This window comes from Salvia splendens, chromosome 14 (assembly GCF_004379255.2).
Source record: "Salvia splendens isolate huo1 chromosome 14, SspV2, whole genome shotgun sequence".
Lineage (NCBI taxonomy): Eukaryota > Viridiplantae > Streptophyta > Magnoliopsida > Lamiales > Lamiaceae > Salvia > Salvia splendens.
The window spans coordinates 8,123,938-8,140,968 of NC_056045.1; the positions used below are offsets into that span (position 1 = coordinate 8,123,938).

The 17,031-nt window shown below is 40.9% G+C and overlaps 1 protein-coding gene across 1 annotated transcript; it reads left to right on the forward strand.

The window, feature by feature from the left end:
- Positions 1 to 1,316: 1,316 nt before the first annotated feature.
- LOC121764117 (pelargonidin 3-O-(6-caffeoylglucoside) 5-O-(6-O-malonylglucoside) 4'''-malonyltransferase-like) lies at positions 1,317 to 2,591 on the forward strand. The gene has a single exon (XM_042160189.1). The coding sequence runs from the start codon at positions 1,317 to 1,319 to the stop codon at positions 2,589 to 2,591; it is 1,275 nt and encodes a 424-aa protein (XP_042016123.1).
- Positions 2,592 to 17,031: the final 14,440 nt, after the last annotated feature.

The window sequence follows — 17,031 nt, forward strand, 5'->3', positions numbered from 1 at the left end:
ACTTAATCAATGGATAACTATGACACCTAATCCATTTCTTCTCGATCTAATACTTAAATTTCCCTTTTGTTTAGATTTTATGTGAAAAATGGAACAGTACCCAACACACCGAACGATGAACATTTTCCTGGCCCGAAACAAATTTTATTAAGGATACTGGCATACTCCCTCCGTATTAAAAAAAACATTTGAAACGACACGAGTTTTAATGTACAATTGGTAAGTAAGAAAGAAAAATTAATAAAATAAGAAAGATGAAAAGTAAAATGAGTAAAGTAAAAAAGAGAAAGAAAAAATAGTGAAAGTAGAGTTAGTATATTGTGGGGTTCATATCCTAAAATATAAAGATTCTAAAGTTTCTATTTTTAAGAAACGGCTCCTAATGGAAATAGTTGCTATTTTTAAAAAACGGAGGGAATAATTATTTAGTATAATCCAGAGATCTAACAACAAGGTCTAACTTGGCCGGCTACACTTTACAATATTTTAATCTCTGTTATATGGAAATTTAATTTAAAACAACTACAGTACGATATATTATAACAATATAATACTCCTTACTTTTGTGATTAATTGTATCAAAATTGCGAATAATTGTTTTACTAATTTTAGCAATGAATTTATATTTCATTAACTTATTTCAAATATATTTTGTTATAAAATTAATTGATTCATATTCCACTAACATTTTTTAACTAATTTTATTACTTTCTCCGTCCCTTAAAATTTTTCACATATTTTCATTTCCGTCCGTCCCTAAAAATTTGTCACCTTTCACTTTTATCATTCTTGATAGTGAACAACACATTCCACTAACTCATTTTCACACACATTTTATTTTAAAACTAATTAATACTATATAAAATAGGACTCTCATGCCACCAATTTTTTCAACTCTCTTTCTATTATATTTCTTAAATTTCTAAAATGACTACTTTTTTCTATTTTCTATGATTTTTCTCAATGGCGGACTAAGTAATGTAATGTTAACTGTACCATACATAGGTAAATATTTAACACATGCTAAATTATTGTATGCTAGGAATCTAGTATCAATGAATATCACAAACTTACACAAATAATTGCGACCTTTATGAAAGTGAAAAGAGAAGTGCGATTTCTCTAACAATACTTACTGCTATTGACTTTGAATTAGGAGAGGATTGTGTTTGTTTCTTTAAGGGTAACAAAAGGTTGCATAACTCATTAATCCAACACCAAGTTAGGAAGTTGTAGCATTTTTTTCTTCTATCTTTTAATAAATTGTGAAGGTGGGAGTGAAGGATTTATATAAATAGATGAGATTGTGGTATTAGATGGCATACAATCACCACACAAGGAAGATGGAAATATTGAATAGAAAGCTTGTAAAACCATGCATTCCAACTCCCCCAAATCTCAAAACCTTCAAATTGTCATTTATAGATGAGATTCTCCCACTTATGGAAGTAGGAGTCCTTCTCTTCTACCCATCCAATCCCAATCCAATCCACTTGGAACAATCACTATCCAAAGTTCTACCCTCCTTCTACCCTCTAGCAGGAAGGTTTAACCTCAAAGACCAAATCGTTGATTGTAGCGACCAAGGCGCCGAATTTGTCGAAGCCGAAGCTCCCGACACCGAACTCGCCACCCTCCTCACCGAGAGAGATCACCAAAACCTCGATGCTTTCCTCCCGCGCGAAAAAAAGCAAGTCGAGTTGCCTACTTATCCAATCCTGTCTATTCAGGCCACACGCCTCAAGTGCGGTGGCCTCGTCGTGGGCGTCAGCATCTCCCACAAGATCTTCGACGCATCTGCCCTGAGCACCTTCCTCCTCAATTGGTCCAACACGATCACTTCAAATCCAGAAACAGAAGCGGCAGTCACCTTCGACGGCGCCACTCTGTTCCCCAACAGGAGCCAGAGCAGCGCCTCCTCAAGCGCTGCCATCCGTTTCCTGGACTTGGAAAGGATTTCAGTGAAAAGGTTTTCCTTCAGCAAGGAGGCCATAGCGGCCCTGAAGCAACTCAACCAGAGGGTGTCCAGGGTCAACTTGGTGTGTGCCCTCATAGCAAAAGCCCTGATCGCCCTGGATGGGGCCAAACACGGCCGGTCCAGGGGGTGTTTGATTACCCAAGCGGTTAACATGCGGGGGAGGACAGACCCTCCCCTGAGTAAAACCGCTTGTGGTAATTTTGTCCTGCTGTCTCTGGCGCACTGCAGTGCGGGCGAGATCCAGCAGGTGGCGGATCTGCTGGGAGAGGTCGTCAGCAGATCCGTGTCGGAGTGCGGTGGGATACTGAGGATGGATGAGGATAGGCGCAACGAGACGGTGGTGGGGCCGCTGAGGACTGCGGGGAGAACGTTCATGAGTGGGGAGGATAATGTTCTGACGTTCACCGATTACAGTAAGTTCGGATTCTACGGAGTGGATTTGGGATGGGGGAAGCCGGTGTGGGCGAGCATTGCGCCGCATACGATAGCGAACACGGTGGTTGTGATGGGAAGCGGGGACGTAGATGGGTTCGAGGCGTGGGTGCATTTGGAGAAGAAGGACATGGAATTGTTTGAGCGGGACCAACAGATTGCTACACTCTGTGCCATCTAGATGGGATCGACTCGTCATTCGTCTCTGTCTTGTGTGGTCGAGGCTTTGGTTTTACTTTATTTTGTTTAATTACTATAGTTTTTGTTAATTAGTAGTTAGAGAAAACAAAGAATAAACAGCAAAATTATTCTCACTGGTTGTTTAAATGTTGAGACCATATTACACCATCAATCTATCTAAACATGCTCAAATCAATGAAAGTCTTATAAATCTGATAAGTCATCACTCATCACCTAATGGCCAAGATCAATTTTTACGCGATGCCAATTAAATGTCATAACTGTTGGGGTACAAACCCATCTCACATCGGATGAGTAGGGGAAGTTGGAAGGTGTATATAATTCCTGTCCAACCCCAATTAGTTTGAGGCCTTTTGGGAATGACCCAAAAACAAATCCATGCGGGCTTGACCCAAAGCGGACAATATCAAACTAATGTTGCAGTCGACGATCCTAACAAGTGGTATCAGAGCCCAGGTGGCTATGGGTTGTGCCTGGATGAGCCCCGGTTAGGGTCGGGCCCTGAAGGATTCAAAGTTAGAGTCGGGCCCAGGATGACCCAGGGGCCAGGGCTTGAATGACCCATGTTCGTGTCGACTGCGTTCCCGATGTGGTCTCGGTTTGAGGGGAGGTTTGTTGGGGTACAAACCCATCTCACATCGGATGAGTAGGGGAAGTTGGAAGGTGTATATAATTCTTGTCCAACCCCAATTAGTTTGAGGCCTTTTGGGAGTGACCCAAAAACAAATCCGTGCGGGCTTGACCCAAAGCGGACAATATCAAACTAATGTTGCAGTCGACGATCCTAACAATAACAATGTCAATCACGAAGATATTCTGCTCTAATGACTTTGTGAACGCCTCAGCAAAAATTTTTTCAAGCATTCACAATGTCGTTTGCCCAGTAGCAAACTGTAGAATTGTGGATGTTCAATTTTTGCAGTGTCGTGGGACTCTCCCGACTGATAGCGTCGACTCATTCTTGGCAGAACTCGTCATGAGCCGCCAACGTATTTGCAATGCGCAAAAATAGTTCCTAGCGCATGCTGAAACAACGTCGAAAGCTCCATGATGATTGCTCACAAAAATAGTCTTAAATATTCTAAATTTTAAACATATTTCATGAAATGTACCCATTATACACAAATTTTACCTCTACAATATATGATAATGTCATTTAAGCAAGTTTTAAAATATTTTGAATTCTCAACTTTCATTTTTTTCTTCAAATGTGATGTTACTTTCTAGTTGTGCACATTTTATGGAATAGACTATATATAGTACATATGAATATTTTATAAAATATTGTAAAAGTTAGGGTCAAAAGTATCACTCTTTCACTGTTTTGTTAAACGATATTGTTTTAGTAAATTGTTAAATTTTTTATTTTAAATCAAATTTCTAAAGACAAATGTAACTTTGAATAAACTCGTGTTCGTAGAATCGTAGTATAGCGCGATTCAGTAATAAATTAGTCAAATTCAAGCTACACCAAACTTGCTTAGCATATTAAAACAAAATTTATCGCAGCAACAAGAAAATAGCAGTATAATATATAAAACGTGGTTCAACATTGGCTGGCTTGCCGATTTTGTGTATATTACCAATACCATTACCCACTTCCTAAAAACAATTTTAAAATAATTCTCAGAAACACAATGAGAAAAAGGCTAGAGAAAAGATTGAGATATTGCAGATTTTGAAAAGAATGCATATTGGAGATGAAACTGAAACAAAAGAAAAGAAAAAAAAACGGAAACAGATTTGATGAGAGAATAGAGATTGAGATTGATATTTCAGATTCATAAAATCCTATTTCAATATTTGAGAACAGAGAAAACCGAATTCAATCGGAGATTAAAATTGAGAAACAGATTTGACATTTCAGATTCATAGAATCCTATTTCAATCTGTGAGAATAGAGGAAACCGAATTCAACCGGAGATTAAAATTGAGAAACGGATTTGATATTTCAGATTCATAAAATCCTATTTCAATCTGTGAGAATAGAGAAAACCGAATTTCTATCGGTGAAATCAGAGAGAACCGATTTAGATCGGTGAGAACAGAGAAATTTCAATGAGAAAAAAAATTCAGATCGGCGAGATTCAAATCAACCGATTCAAAAATTGAAATGAAAAATAGAGATTGATGAGAGAAAATTGAAAAACCTGAGAGGAGATCAAACACTTTTTCCGCCGAAGGTTAGTCGAACGGAGAACTCTCCGGAAACAAATCAACACGATTGTTCATTATGAACAAAGAGAAAATAGATCAGGATATAAGAGTGATATGTAGAAAATTTTCTCTGATACCATGTAAAATATTGAGAATTGATTAGGATGGAAAAAAACTGTCATGACTACATCTCCCTAGTACTAGTGAGCGTAGCTATTTTGCGACTAAAAGTACTCTCATCAATCATGAAGTAAACATAAGAGCAATAATTCAACTCGAGGTAATAGTTTCGAAGGCGTATGGGTACATAGTCAAAAGAAAATCAGAGTATCAAGACTAAATTCATAAATTCTTAGAACATAGTTCTATTGCAGCGTAAGAGTCCATGAAAAAATAGTATGTATGAAGACATACTACTTTAGGCTACCTAACTACTTATTAATAGTCATTTCCTAACACCTTCGCCTCCTCGTTCACGTTCGACTTGCACGTTAGAAAAGAAACATACAGGGCTGAGTACTAGATATACTCAGTGGACATAGTGCCGAAAATAAGTTCCTTTTAATTTGTTAGCCACAGTTGAGTGAACACAGGATTTTCATTTTAAAAGACCCGAGTCACTAAATTCATTTCCTTTCATAAAATTGATTGCGCAATCACATAAACATAGATACCATATCTGAATGTATGTGAACCGAGAATGTGGCCACATTCAACGACGGTCATTGGACCGGCCAACTCGAAAGCTAGCTCACGGCCCCCCATATGTGTACACTAGTCCGAGTAGGGTTTGCGGCCCTATTGAGACCCGAATTCGATTTAACATGATTGGCATAGCCAAGCAGATAGGTAATCGTAAAAACAAAAAATGGCATGATAAACATGTTTAGAAAATATTCACATTCTCATACTAAAATCACGTTTTGAAAAGAATGCCCACCTCGATAGCGTAAGTCTTTTTCATAAAATTCCTTGACTTGGTCTTAAATGACGTGCGAAGACGTCCCTGTTGGGGAGTTATGAAAAGGTGTGAAAGAGCGTCCCTTTTGCTGCCTAGTTCTCGGTTCTCAAAGAATAGAAGTGTGGTGATTTTTTTTGATGTGGTGGAAGGGTGTTCAAGGTGGTGTTGAGGGGGTTTTATATGCTGATCTTAGTTTACTTTGGTGTCATTAAAGAGAGGTTGATCTTCTTTGTTTTTATGCCATAGCATATCTCCCTTTTCATGTTTTTTGCAGCACTTTTCATTCAAATGTTTTGGTGTCATTTGGTGGTACTTAATAGTTGGCATTTAAATCTTTTGTTTGATCTTGCATAGTGTACAAGGAGAGTGTAGTGGCTGCCTTGAGGGAGAGGTGTTACAGCCTTTGACTTGCTCCCTTAGGTATGTTCTTGGTCTACTATACTAAAGAGGAGTTGTCCCATTTCTTTAAATAGAGGCCCCATTAAACATTCTTGTTCCTTAGTAGTTTAAAAGGCTTGTCTTGATTTGTAGGTGGGGTGGAGACTTGGCTGTCATTGCTGCTGGGCTCACTGCCCTCGGCCGTCGGCTCCTTCGGGTCCGGCCCGTGGAGGGTGCGGTCTCAGGCCTAGGGACGGGGGCCCAACGCACGTTTTTATTTTATTTTATTTTTTTATCCTAGAAATTCATCTCGTCGATTCGTATATAAGAAATTTTGTAATTAGATGGTAGCTTATTATGTATGTAAAAGTTATTCGAACATTTTTAGTCCCAACGAACCTTCTGTTCCTTGTCGATGTTTGTACTCTTTTTCCTAATTATATCAAAGTCGTCTTGGTTGTTCGATTCTTACTTACGTCTTCGATTTTGCGAACTAACAACATTAAGCATTTATGAACAGTAATGAATTTCATTCCAAAACACGAGTCAAGTGAGCTAGGATTCACTAGTTCGATATTAAACATTGACGGAAAAGGATAATGAAGGGGCGGGTATTACAAAAACTCCATTGAAGGAGGATGAAGATTTTACAGAAACCCTAGATGCGAGAGGGAAAAGAGAAAAGAGAAAAGAGAGAGAAATATCTTTAATGACTACATTTTTATTAATTGGTTGGTTCAGGGTTTAGGGTTTTTTTTCCGAGTTTGAGATACATTGGCAACCGAACTAGCCTCCCCCAGCCCCTCGTGGCCGCACGAACTAGCCTCCTCCATCCCCTCGTGGCCGCACGAACTAGCCTCCCCCAGCCCCTCGTGACCGCACGAACTAGCCTCCCCTAGATGGGTCCAGGCCCGTAAGTTGTCCACCCTCAAACGGGTCCAGGCCAATAAGTTGTCCACCCTTAGACGGGTCCAGGCCCGTAAGCTTGCAAAGCCCCAAGGCAACAAGCCTTGTTTAGGATGAGGCGGTATCCTTTCCACCCTCCTCAACACTTGAGCTAGGGGGCTTGGATGGTTCATAGTTTTTTTTTTTGCTTGGATGGTTCAGGGTTTAAGGTTCAAGGTTTAGGGTTTAGGGTTCATGGTTTTTTTTTTTTTTTTTTAAAATTAACTTCATATATTTATATCATATATATGAAGGAGGAAATTACAAATCAACTCCTATAACAAGGAGGAAAGACAAATTACGCCACCCAGGGTTCGAACTCGAGACCTCCAGGATGGACGCGGTATCCAGCACCCTTTACCGCTAGGCCAAGGGGCTTGGATGGTTTAGGGTTCATGGTTTAGGGTTCAGGTTTTTTTTTTCCTCAAACACCTTAGCGGTGGGGGGTTAGGCGGACCCCCAACCTGTCCATATCAACCAAACAAATAGAAGTCTCATACACACAAAGTCCAAGCCCAAAAGTGACTTGAACTAGAAACGAACAAGACTAAAAAACAAGCTAAGACAACCCCACAAGTCGGGTGCTATGTATGTATCCATCTAGCCAAGGCTATGAAACAAGTGAACGATGCATACAAACATGTGGCTGGCCCAAAAGTGACCAAGCCCAAAGGAAGAACAAAGAAAAACAAATGATAAGACAAAAACCAAGTAGATCATTTGTCCCGATACCTGAATCTGAAGTTCGAATAGCCCAACTGGTTCATCCTCACAAGTGCCTTCAAGTATCGGGGTGCTGTATCCGCATCATAGAATGTGAGGGCAGGGGTCTGGACCCCCCTACGTGCTAAAAAATATGCTGATCGGTTGCCGTCTCGATGAATATTAGAGAAGCACGCCTACAGCTGTGATAGCAAGGGACGGATGCGAGCCATGTGGTGTCTCACGTCCGCTGCTCCCCTCCGACACGAAGTGAACACTGCGACCACTGCTGCTGCATCCATCTCAAACCAAACCTGTGCTGAGAAGAGCAAGAAGCTCCGCCTCAAAGCCCGACGCAGCTACAAAGGGCGTGCAAAAGGCCCTCAAGAGAGAGCCATCTGGATCACGAACCACTCCCCCGCCACCAGCCAGTCCAGTCGAGGTAGAAAAGGCCCCATCAGTGTTCAACTTCACCCAAAGAACGTCGTGTGGATGCCAAAGAACGCTGAGGGACATCAGAACTCGCCGGCGAGGAGGAACCATAGGCATGAAATAGACAGCAGGGGTGCAACCGCGCCAATGAATGAGGACTAGCACACCCGCCTCCACCAAAGTCTGCAACTGATGAATCACCTGCCAAATCACGTGGGAAGCATGAAAAGAAATGTCGGGGTGCTTGCAACTATTTGTCCCCGTCCAAATGAACCAGTAGACCAAGCAAGGAATAATAAAGCTGATGTGCAACGTGGGAGCCCTGTGAGAGGACCTCCACCAGAAACCTAATTTAAGTGCAAAGTCAGTGCACATGTGAATGTGTGCGAATATCAGGAAACCAACCATCAAAGTAGTCCCAAACAGACCTCGCCGACTGACTAGACACAAACAAATGCTGTAGAGATTCGACAGAAGAAGAAGAGACACAAAATTTATCGCAGCAACAAGAAAAGAGCAGTATAATATATAAATCGTAGTTCAACAATTTTAAAATAAGTGCCACAATACTGCTCATGCAGCTTAATTTATAGGTATAACTAGGCATGCACAACGGTTTGGAACCGCCGGTTCCGGTTCATGAACCGGCGGTTCACGGTTCATCATATGCACGAACCGGAATCGGCCCGCCAAGGGTTCCGGCGGTTCCGATTCTGGTTCAAAAAACCGTCGGTTTACGTGGCGGTTCAAAACCGTCGGTTTGCAGCCTGAACCGCTGGTTCTGCGATTCGTCCTTTTTTTTTGCATTATTTTTATTTGTTTATGTATGAAATGTGCGTAAATAAAATTTAAAAAAATACGATGAAAGTTGCAATTTTATTGAGATTACACGTTTACAACAATTACAAATCGAAAAAACCTTGAGGTGTTGAAGTCTTAAACAAAAATTTAAATATAAACGAGAGTACTAGTCAACAACGAAGCTAATTACAAATGACAAAAAAGACGTAGAAGTTCTTATAAAAGAACTTATAAGTATATATACTCTTAATCAGCGAAGGAGATCTTTCTACATAACTAAATTAAGGACACCTTTAGCAATTCAACTTTAAATGTTGAGTTTAGTCTAACAATCAATAATTATAGTAGAATTGTCAAAAGTTTCCCGGATTTAGCCGTATAGAGAAATCTACTTCATCGACTAGAGTATATACAAATACAATTATGTAATTGTATTTGCATATTTTTAACGTAGGAACAAATGAAAAAAAAGAAATAAAGAAAAAAGGACTTGAGCTCAACTTAAATTTAAAATTTAAGTTGAGGTGCCTACGTATCCCCAATGCTCATTTACATTAGGGAATCAAAGCCCACGTAGTTCTCTTACCTTACTTACCATTTGGTTTGGCCGGCGGCGGTTGACGGTTGTCCTACGATTCATCCCCGGTGAATTCATCTTGTGATCCCTCCTGACGATCATCTCAATCATTTTCTTGTTCTCGGACGTCAGCTTTGGCCCAATCATCAAGTTACATCACGACTTCCATATTTTTCGCCGAGAGCTTACTTTTTGATTCATCCAACACACGCGAGCCAACACTAAAAGCGGACTCGATGGCGACAGTGGAAGTCGGAACAGAAAAAATCTCCTTGGCCATTGATAAGGCTAATTTCATGCATCGGTCTAGGGATTTTATTTCATGAAAACGCTGGGTCTAACGCATGTTTAAAGCCAGGTGTGTGAAGGTTTTCGCTAGATCCAGGAAAGGAAGAGGACGCTTGCATGGTCCTAGGAAACTGGCGAAAGAGTGGACATTATGAAGAAAATTGCTTGACGGAGGAAGCCTCGGAGTTGAAGGGTAGAATAGGGATTTCTACGAAGACTCTAGAAGGCTATGTCCGCATCTATAAAAGGAAGAAGCATGCAAGCTGGAGGGACTTTCTCGGTTGGAGGCCTCGCTAACAGCTTGTAACTTAGTTCACTTTTCACACACTTGGGTTCTTTTTGAGGGGAGATTCAGGGTGAAGCACCTGGGGTTCACATCTAGCTCTCTCACGTTCTCGATTGGGTTGTAACACCGTCCTTCTGTGGGGCGAAGAAACAATTTAATTTCCGTTTTCGTACTTTGCTGAATATTTCTCTTATCTTAATGCAAATTTCGTTTTCGCTTATGTTGATTGTGTTGATTTCTGTTTGTTGATTGTGTTTACTTGAATTCTGGAGTTGGAATTGTTGGAGTTGGTTGTTTTCGCGGATTATTGCAGGTTCGTGGTTGGATCTGGGAGAATTGTAACATCCCAAACTTTTGTGACTCTTTTAATACGTTATTGGAATTTATGAAACTTTTGTTTCTATGTGATTAAGTGAGTTGCGTGAAATAAATTGTCGTGGTTAATGTGAATGATGAGCTTGAGTTTTTATATTTTTTTCCAATGAGGGGAAATAATTAATAGGATCATGCATTTATTCTTTCTCAAGTCAATTCAATGAAAAATTCGGCCCTCTCTAATTATTGAAATAGTACTTCTTTTTGTGGATTTAATTAATTGTTTTGGGACATTATTCCAAATTAAATCCAAACCAATGGACCTTAAATTACACTACATGAAATTCGAACTCCATCCTTTTATCCTTGGGAGTTTCGAAAATCTCCAATAGGAGATTGGATTATTTTTCATTTGATTTAATTGGTGCTTTATTGACTATCTTCTTTTGAATTTAATCCAATTAAATCATGTTATATTTTATTTCTTCACCCCAAAATAAATAGAGAGTTGGGATTTTTGCCTTGGCTACTTGAGCCTAATTTTTTCGGCCCCCTCCAATAAATTTTGGAGAATATTTTATTTGTTTCCTAATTTTATGGGAGCCCTTTTCCTATAAAGAAATTACCTAATTTAAATCCTATTCTATTTAACTGGGGATTTAAATAATTTCCTTATGCTTTCCCCCTCAAATTTTCGTCCACTACACTATTATTTCCTACGTGGAGATTTAACTTATTTTTGTTCCCTTGTTTATGGAATATTCACCTTTATTTCCTAATTTATGAATATTCTCTCCAAGTAAATATTGCTATATTTCCTTGTAATTAAATCTGCAAAATTTTGACTTCCCCACCTTCAAACCACACGCCTACTTTTTATTTTGATTGTGGGAATTTTATTTTTTTATATATCTCCCCCAATTTAATTAATTCCTTATGTGTGGGATTTTAAACCTAACAAATAAATAGCAAATAATCAAACCCTAGCCACCATTCACCTCAAAAAATCGTCCCCTCTCTTCTCTCCCTCCCCCACACGTTTTTTTTTCCATCTCCCCCACTCTCCCATCTCCAAAAATCCTCCATCCAATTCGTGTTCTTGCAATCCGCTGAAGTTATTTTCGAGAGTCTCCGACGAATCGCTTCATCCATCGTTTCTACTGATTCGTTTTGTGTCAAAGAAGATATATTGCTCACTTCTTATCATCCTATCCGTTTTGACCATGTTCTTGAGTCCTACATGCATGTAGAGGGTGTAGGTTCGATAGATCGCAAGTTTTAACGGGAGGGAAAGTGTGTTTCGTAAGAACTTGTTTGGTTTTGCGTTGTTGATTGAAATCATGTGTGTTGGATTGAATTAATTGGTGAAAAATATGAGTTGTATGCAAATATGTGTATGAGGAACGTGTAAGCATGATTATGTGTTTTCGAGCATGAAAAATCGGTGGTTGTGTTGTGGAAGTTTAAAAACCCTATTTTCGAACTTGAACCAGAAATCTGTGATGCACGACCAGTGACTTATGATCTGTATTTGACCCATCAAACGAACGAATTTTGCTATGACATTTTTACTGAGTAAACTTCAAGGTGTTTTCTATGTCTCGTGTAAGTTTCAGCCTGTTTTATCGAAAAATGAATTTTTAATAAATTTTAGAAGTTGACTGCGCAAATCTGCCAGAAACGAGAGTTCTCGCCATGAATGTTTCGTTTTCTTTTTGACTGACCAAATAACCTCCGATTGATGTGATTCTTGAACTATATGAATATTTGAAGTGTCTTCCGAGTCGTGTTAAATTTTAAGCCATTTTGGGCATCGGATGAATTTATGGTGAAATTTTCAAATGAACTACGCAATACTGTCGGAAATTGTATGTTACGACCAGAGAGTTTAATATGTGATATGACTGACTAAATGACGTGATTTCTGTGTGAAACATTTCATGTATGAACTTGAATGTGTCTTCTGTGTTGTGACCAAAATTTAGCTTCTTTTGAGGTCGGGTGAATTTATAGTAATTTTTACAAAACGGTCGCGCAGTTCTGCCAGTTTTCTGCCTTGTTAAAATAACTCTTATTTTCAAGTTTAAAAGTATTGTATGATGCATGTATGTCCAAGGAACGTGTCTAAATGGTGTAAGCACTTGTGATAAGTTGTAATGCGATATGTGTGTCTTTACACCTTTTTGACGTATGTTGGGTTGGGGGATTGAGAAAGACGATGAGAGAGAGACGATAGGACATGCATAGTAATATGTTGAAGTGTGAGGCTGACTTATGTTGTCGTTGACAAGGGTGTTGTGTATTCGTGAACTCGAGGATCGAGAGTTGCTAAGTTGGGTTGTGAATTGCTAAGCGAACGAGGTGGGCTATCTTTTCAAACCTCTTTACGTTTCCGAAAAATATTATGTGGAGATATAAGGGTGGTTTAACTGTTATGTCATGTCATGTTGTTTTTGTTATGAGATTGTGTGCCTGATGCCTAGGTCGTATGAGTTTACTCCGTTAGGCTATATGGCTGTGTTGTGAAACGAATTCGGGTCCGAGTAGGGCCGTAAACCCTATCGGGCTGTGTACACATGTGGGATCGCGAGCCGTCCTTGCAAGTCGGCCGGTCTCGTGGGCGAATAGTGTGGCCACACTATCGTCGCACTGTGATTGTGATTGTTGGATTGATGTGAAAAGTGGAGAGATAAATTGTCTGGGCAGACTTGAATATTTTTGTGTTTCTCGTGATATTTTCTTACTACATAAAACTCGAGATCACTGGTATGGATGACATAACTTATTAAAATGTTTTCGGCATAAGCCCATTGAGTACAACAAGTACTCAGCCCTGCATATTATTTTCTCATGTGCAGGTTGAGCGGGATGTTGCGGTGGATGTTGAGCTGGCTTAAGTACTTAGGATGCGTTGTGTCGTCATACATAGGCGTCGTCCTTGACTCTCCTTGAACCGTATTTTCCGCTGCTATAACTTGAACTATGACTCAAGACTTAATCTTTCCTTTATGTTTTGTGTGTGAACATGTATGGTGGTGATGAGTTTTAAACTAGTGTTAACGTTGTCTTTTGAAAATTTTATTCTTCGAGATTTAAGTTAAGTATTTGTTCAACTTTAGTTAGTTGATGTATTTCTTAAGTCTAATTTTTCCCGTTGTCCTTTTTAAAAGTATTTTACCTTATGTCTTTTCAAAAAAAAAATTTAACTTTAAACTCTTTAAACTAAGTTGTTTTTCTTCCTTTAAGTTAATCAAGATGTTCTTTTTTTTTAATTGTTATCCATGCATGTCGGTCACGATCGCCGCGTTCTGGTACCCTTGTATGGGCGGTCGTGACAGAGTGGTATCAGAGCTTTGTTCTTTCGCTCTGGTCCGAGAGACTTCTTTCACTTTAAGTCTAAGTTAGTGAACCCTTATTTGACTAGAAGTGTCACGAAGGCTCAACATCCAAAGCATCACGCTCAACCGATGAAAGTGAGGTATGTTTAAATTGTTGAAAGTATGGAAGATTGATGCATGAAAATGTATGATGATATGATATGACGTTGACAAGTTACGCATGTGAATGAATGATATGCATAAGGATGAGTTGTAATGGAATGATTATATGAGCATGAACTTAGTGATGTTGCTAAATGTGTATAATGCGCGAAAATACTACCACGATAGCATGCAAAGATATGAAACGTTAAGACAACGACAAATTTTCAAACTACGCGACAAACTTAAGAACTTTTTCGAACAAGCAATAATACTTTTGGTGTTTTAAAAGAAACTTTTGTCTGCACATAGATGGTGCGAACGAAACGAACCGCGCTTAAGAGCAGTCAGTATAGTGCCAGAATGCGACAAGCGATATACGATTACGACCACTATGAGAGAGAGGAAGGCAAAGCCTTGAGAGAGGTTGTTGCCCGTTTTGAGACCCTATGGCGAGATGTCGCGGGTACCATGTAACGGCCTATGGTGGCATAAGAAGACTAATTGAGTTGATGCCCGACAATTGGGAGCCTTGGATGGAAACAACAGCAAGTCGGTTCACGTGGTACGAACCAAGAAACCAGATGATGGCTGGCGACATGAAAGGTTTTCTAAAGGCCTTAACGTGTGCTTTGATTGACTCACGTTCCGAGCGACCACCGTCGACACAAGAAGGAAAAGATGAAACGGTATGGGAAGACAAAGACGTGATCGAGGTTAAACCCACGGCAGAAAGAGAAGCCGTACCACAAGAAAGCATGGTTCCGGGTTTTGAGGATGATTATGTGGAAGATAGCATGGATATCGAAGAAGCCCTCCGCATGGTTGACGAGTATCACGTAGAAGAGGAAGAGGACCCAGAAGAGGAAGAAGACTCGGAAGAGGATCTTAACACTAGATAGATAAGTGATGTCGTTTGTTTTTTTTTCCTTAAGTTGTTAAGACGATGGAAGTAGTACCTTTTTGTTTTCCGAACGAATGCTTTTGTTTTCCTTTCCACGTTGTTTACAGAAGTTTCCCTTTTCACGTGCCTTTAGTACTTGTGTTTTTTTTACCGTATCGTACGCGTGCTCGAAAGCGGTGATGTTTTAATAACGATGTACTCACAACGGTGCTAACATGTGTTTTAGATCAACATGCCCCCAAGACGTAGACGTGGTCCGCGTGTGGAGAACAATGTGGGGGAACAGACAGAAGGAAGTGTTGGGAATCCGCCCCCGCCTCCACCACCACCTCTACCCCAACCAAACGAAAGGGAGTACATCAAAGCCTTTCGGAAGGAGAACCCACCCAAGTTCGATGGATTGGGAGAGCCCCCGAAGGCGGAGGCATGGGTACGCGACATTGAGCGTGTCTTTGAGTTTATGGGATGCACGGACAGAGAACGCCTGGCCTGCGTGACGTATCAGCTGACAGGACCCGCTGACTTTTGGTGGGAAACGAAGAAGAGATCTATTGACCCCGCTCGCCGTGAGGCGCTTACTTGGGAGGAGTTTAAGGAAGAAGTTTACAATAAGTATGTTCCCATGAGTTATCGGCGGGCGAAGGTAGTGGAGTTCCACACTTTAAAACAAGGAAGTATGACGGTCACGGAGTACGACCGCGCCCTATGTGAGATGACTCGTTATGCGCCAGAATTGGTGGATACAGACGAGAAGATGGCCGCGAAGTTCCGTTCCGGCCTTAGGCCAGAGATAAGGGTAGCAGTGGCTAGTCGCAGGGGAATGCCTTATTCCGAGGTATTGGGCTGTGCCTTAGATGTGGAGGAAGCACTGCCCAAGAATGAGAGGACAACAAACCCTACCCCATCTGCACCCCAAGCGAACTTTAGAGACAAGAGGAAATGGGAGGGAAACCGAGCTCCTTTTGACAACAAGAGGCGTTTCTCCACTTTTTGGCAACCACAGAATCATGGGCGCCAAATTGTGCCACAACAGAGGGGAAACCCGCAGAGAACACCCTACTGTAATCGGTGCTCCAAGCATCATGTTGGGGAGTGCCGAGTTGGAGGCATTCGGTGTTATGCCTGCGGTGGAAACGGGCACATGTCTCGAGAGTGCCCAAACAACAACAAAGGTGGAGTGAAGAATGGACAAGGACAGAGACCACCACAGCAGCCTCAACCAATCCGACAAGTGGCCCCACAGCAAGCAAGGGCATATGCGCTCAAAGGGAATCAAGGGCCGGAACCCCAAGCCAGCAAGGGCAAAGAGAATTTGGCAGGTATGGGAAAGCTCCAACAACTACCTATTATTGTGCTGTTCGATACGGGTGCTTCGCATTCTTTTATTTCCATGTCATTTGTGAATGCCTTAGAACTTCCTACTGCAATGCTTGAATTGAATTTGAATGTATCTTCACCGGTTGGAGGATTGATTGACATTGTGAGAACTTGCTCGAACATAGAGTTTGTGTTAGGAGAATTAGGAGTAGTTGCCCAGCTTTTGCACGTTATGCCTTTGGAGAATGTAGACATAATCTTGGGAATGGATTGGCTTACCGAGAACCACTCAACGATTCACTGTAAAGAGAGACAGATTTCTTTTCAAGCCCCGGGCGAAGAGCCGGCTATCTTGTACGGGATCTCCATGAACCGACGAACCTCCATAATCTCTGCTTTGCAAGCAACTACGATGATAAGAAAAGGGCGTCCGGCGTATCTGGTGTACTTGAATGGGGAGAAAAAGAAGGATTTGAAAGTGGAAGACGTGGCAGTAGTGCGAGATTTTCCCGATGTGTTTCCAGAAGCTTTGCCAGGACCGCCACCCGACAGACAAGTGGAGTTCACTATTGATTTGGAACCAGGGTCGGCGCCAGTATCAAAGGCGCCATACCGAATGGCCCCTAAGGAGTTGGCCGAGTTGAAGGTTCAGTTGCAAGAACTGTTAGACTTGGGTTTCATTCGACCCAGTGTGTCACCATGGGGAGCGCCAGTTTTGTTCGTTAAGAAGAAGGATGGAACGATGAGGATGTGCATCGACTACCGAGAGCTTAACAAGATGACCTTGAAGAATAAGTACCCACTGCCAAGGATTGACGACTTGTTTGACCAACTTCGAGGAGCGGGCGTATTCTCGAAAATGGATTTGAGATCAGGGT

What these genes read in the sequence shown, in the direction of transcription:
- LOC121764117 (XM_042160189.1), top strand. Translation starts at nt 1,317, where the DNA reads ATGGCATACAATCACCACACAAGGAAGATGGAAATATTGAATAGAAAG.